Below are 1,915 nucleotides of genomic sequence, written 5' to 3' on the forward strand. Positions count from 1 at the left end.
ATCACCACTATTAATTTACAAATGAGTTTACAAGTAGTTACAAGAAATATATCCGCTTCTCAACTAAATAAACAATAATATCTGCTAGTTAGCGGGTAAAATTATGACAGGTAGTACTTAAGACCCGAGTTCGAATCTCGTCAGTAACATATTTCCTTGTGCCTCTTTTTACACCAAGAAAATAAAACTAAACAACGAATGATAAAGCATCAATTCTTTGTGAATCCCAAAAATATAACTCGCGGAGCAAACCCAAAACTTATCGCAACACCTCTAGAACTCCTGTCTATGATAAATAAAGGGTTACAGTTATACAACACCGCTGTGTTGGAAATACATAGAAACTGTTTCTATACAAGCCGGAACAATAATAGGATAATTGTGCAACTCCACCCATATTCTATCCAAATTGACCCTTTACTCAAAATATTCAAAAACAAAAACTCCACCAACAACTATAACAAGCTAAGCACAAGTTGTGAAGCTTGTGTTATACCTCCAAAATCAATAAATGGGTTGTTGAATTGTATTACTGGTGGAAAATTCAAAGATGCTTTAAAGGGGTCACTAACCACCACAGTTCCATTTCCATATTTGCTAATCTCTTCATCAAATACCTCCCATTTATCTGAAATCACTGTCTTCAACCACGGTTTATTTCCGCCCTGATTTTGTACCATGAAATCTCTCGCCTCATGCACCACAACCAATGCGCTTTTCATATTCTCGACTTTCATGTAGCCGTCCTCCTCAAACCCATCTTTTGTATCGCCGTTAATGATCTTCTTAAGAACGAAAAAATCATCCTCGGGTATTTTTTGGATTTTGGGACATTCAGTTAGATGCAAAATCCCAATTTTTGTACAAAAATGGAAATAATCGGCCAAGTCACAGCCTTGTCTGCTAGCCTTGTGTAATATATCAAGTGCCATAGAAGCCACATCTTTATTAGCCTTCACTTTATAAATCCTCATCAAACCTTTAGCAATACCATCACAAATCTTACTATACAAATCAAATACTTCAATTACCATACAGTCCATAGCCTCAAGGACTATCACGTCGTTAGCGGTCCCACTCCCAATCGGCCTAACCTCCAGAACCGTGTCCAACAACTCCTGCCACCTATGCACCCTTACCAAAACCGTCATTGCACCAGCCCTCTCCCTCTCCGCTTCCTCCATCAACAATTCCGCCACTTCGTCTCTCAGCTCGGCCGACAGTACCAGAGACTTCATGTCGCAGAAAGAAAAATAGGCTTGGACAAACTGAGAGTAGGCCTTGCGACGAGGGCCATCTCGAGTTTGTCCATCCTTAAAACTCGAAAGATCGAATGGTAAGCGCCCGATTTTTCTTGAACCAGGGGCCTTTGTACAAAGGACTCCGTGTAGAAGGATAAGTGACTTGAGAGCGACGACCCAGTTTTGGGTCCGTTTTGTGCGATGGTTTACGGCACAAAGGAAGACCATTAGGTGATATGGTGAGGTCTTGACCCATGTGAATACCCGACGTGCGTTTTTGTAGTCGATGTGGGTGTCATCATGGCTTGTGGCTTTGATCATGGCTGCCTCAAGATCTGGTTGTCTGTACCTTGAATTTCTTGACAATATGCTTAACATTAATATGCTATTTCTATCCTTTATTTTACCTGTTGCTCTCCTCCACAACTTCTTCATTGTTATGACTATGGGTATACGCACCTTATTAGATCGTTGTGCTCGCTGACTTTCCACTGACTTTCACGCCTTTGAATTAGAAAATATAATGAATTGGGTGTTGGAAACTAATTAAAATTAAATGAATTTTGTTTGTTTGTAATTTGAAATGGGATTGTTGAAAATTTAAAAGGCCAAATAAGGAGGAGAATCAAGAGGAGATATGGGGGAGCGAGGAGGATTCCTCTTGATTTCCTTAG

The 1,915-nt window shown here is 40.0% G+C and overlaps 1 protein-coding gene across 1 annotated transcript; it reads right to left on the reverse strand.

Moving 5' to 3' along the window:
• Positions 1-455: 455 nt before the first annotated feature.
• LOC141639431 (putative clathrin assembly protein At1g25240) lies at positions 456-1,676 on the reverse strand. The gene has a single exon (XM_074448562.1). It carries the CDS (start codon positions 1,674-1,676, stop codon positions 456-458), a length of 1,221 nt encoding a protein of 406 aa, XP_074304663.1.
• Positions 1,677-1,915: the final 239 nt, after the last annotated feature.

The sequence above is a fragment of the Silene latifolia genome, unplaced genomic scaffold (assembly GCF_048544455.1).
Source record: "Silene latifolia isolate original U9 population unplaced genomic scaffold, ASM4854445v1 scaffold_389, whole genome shotgun sequence".
Taxonomy (NCBI): domain Eukaryota; kingdom Viridiplantae; phylum Streptophyta; class Magnoliopsida; order Caryophyllales; family Caryophyllaceae; genus Silene; species Silene latifolia.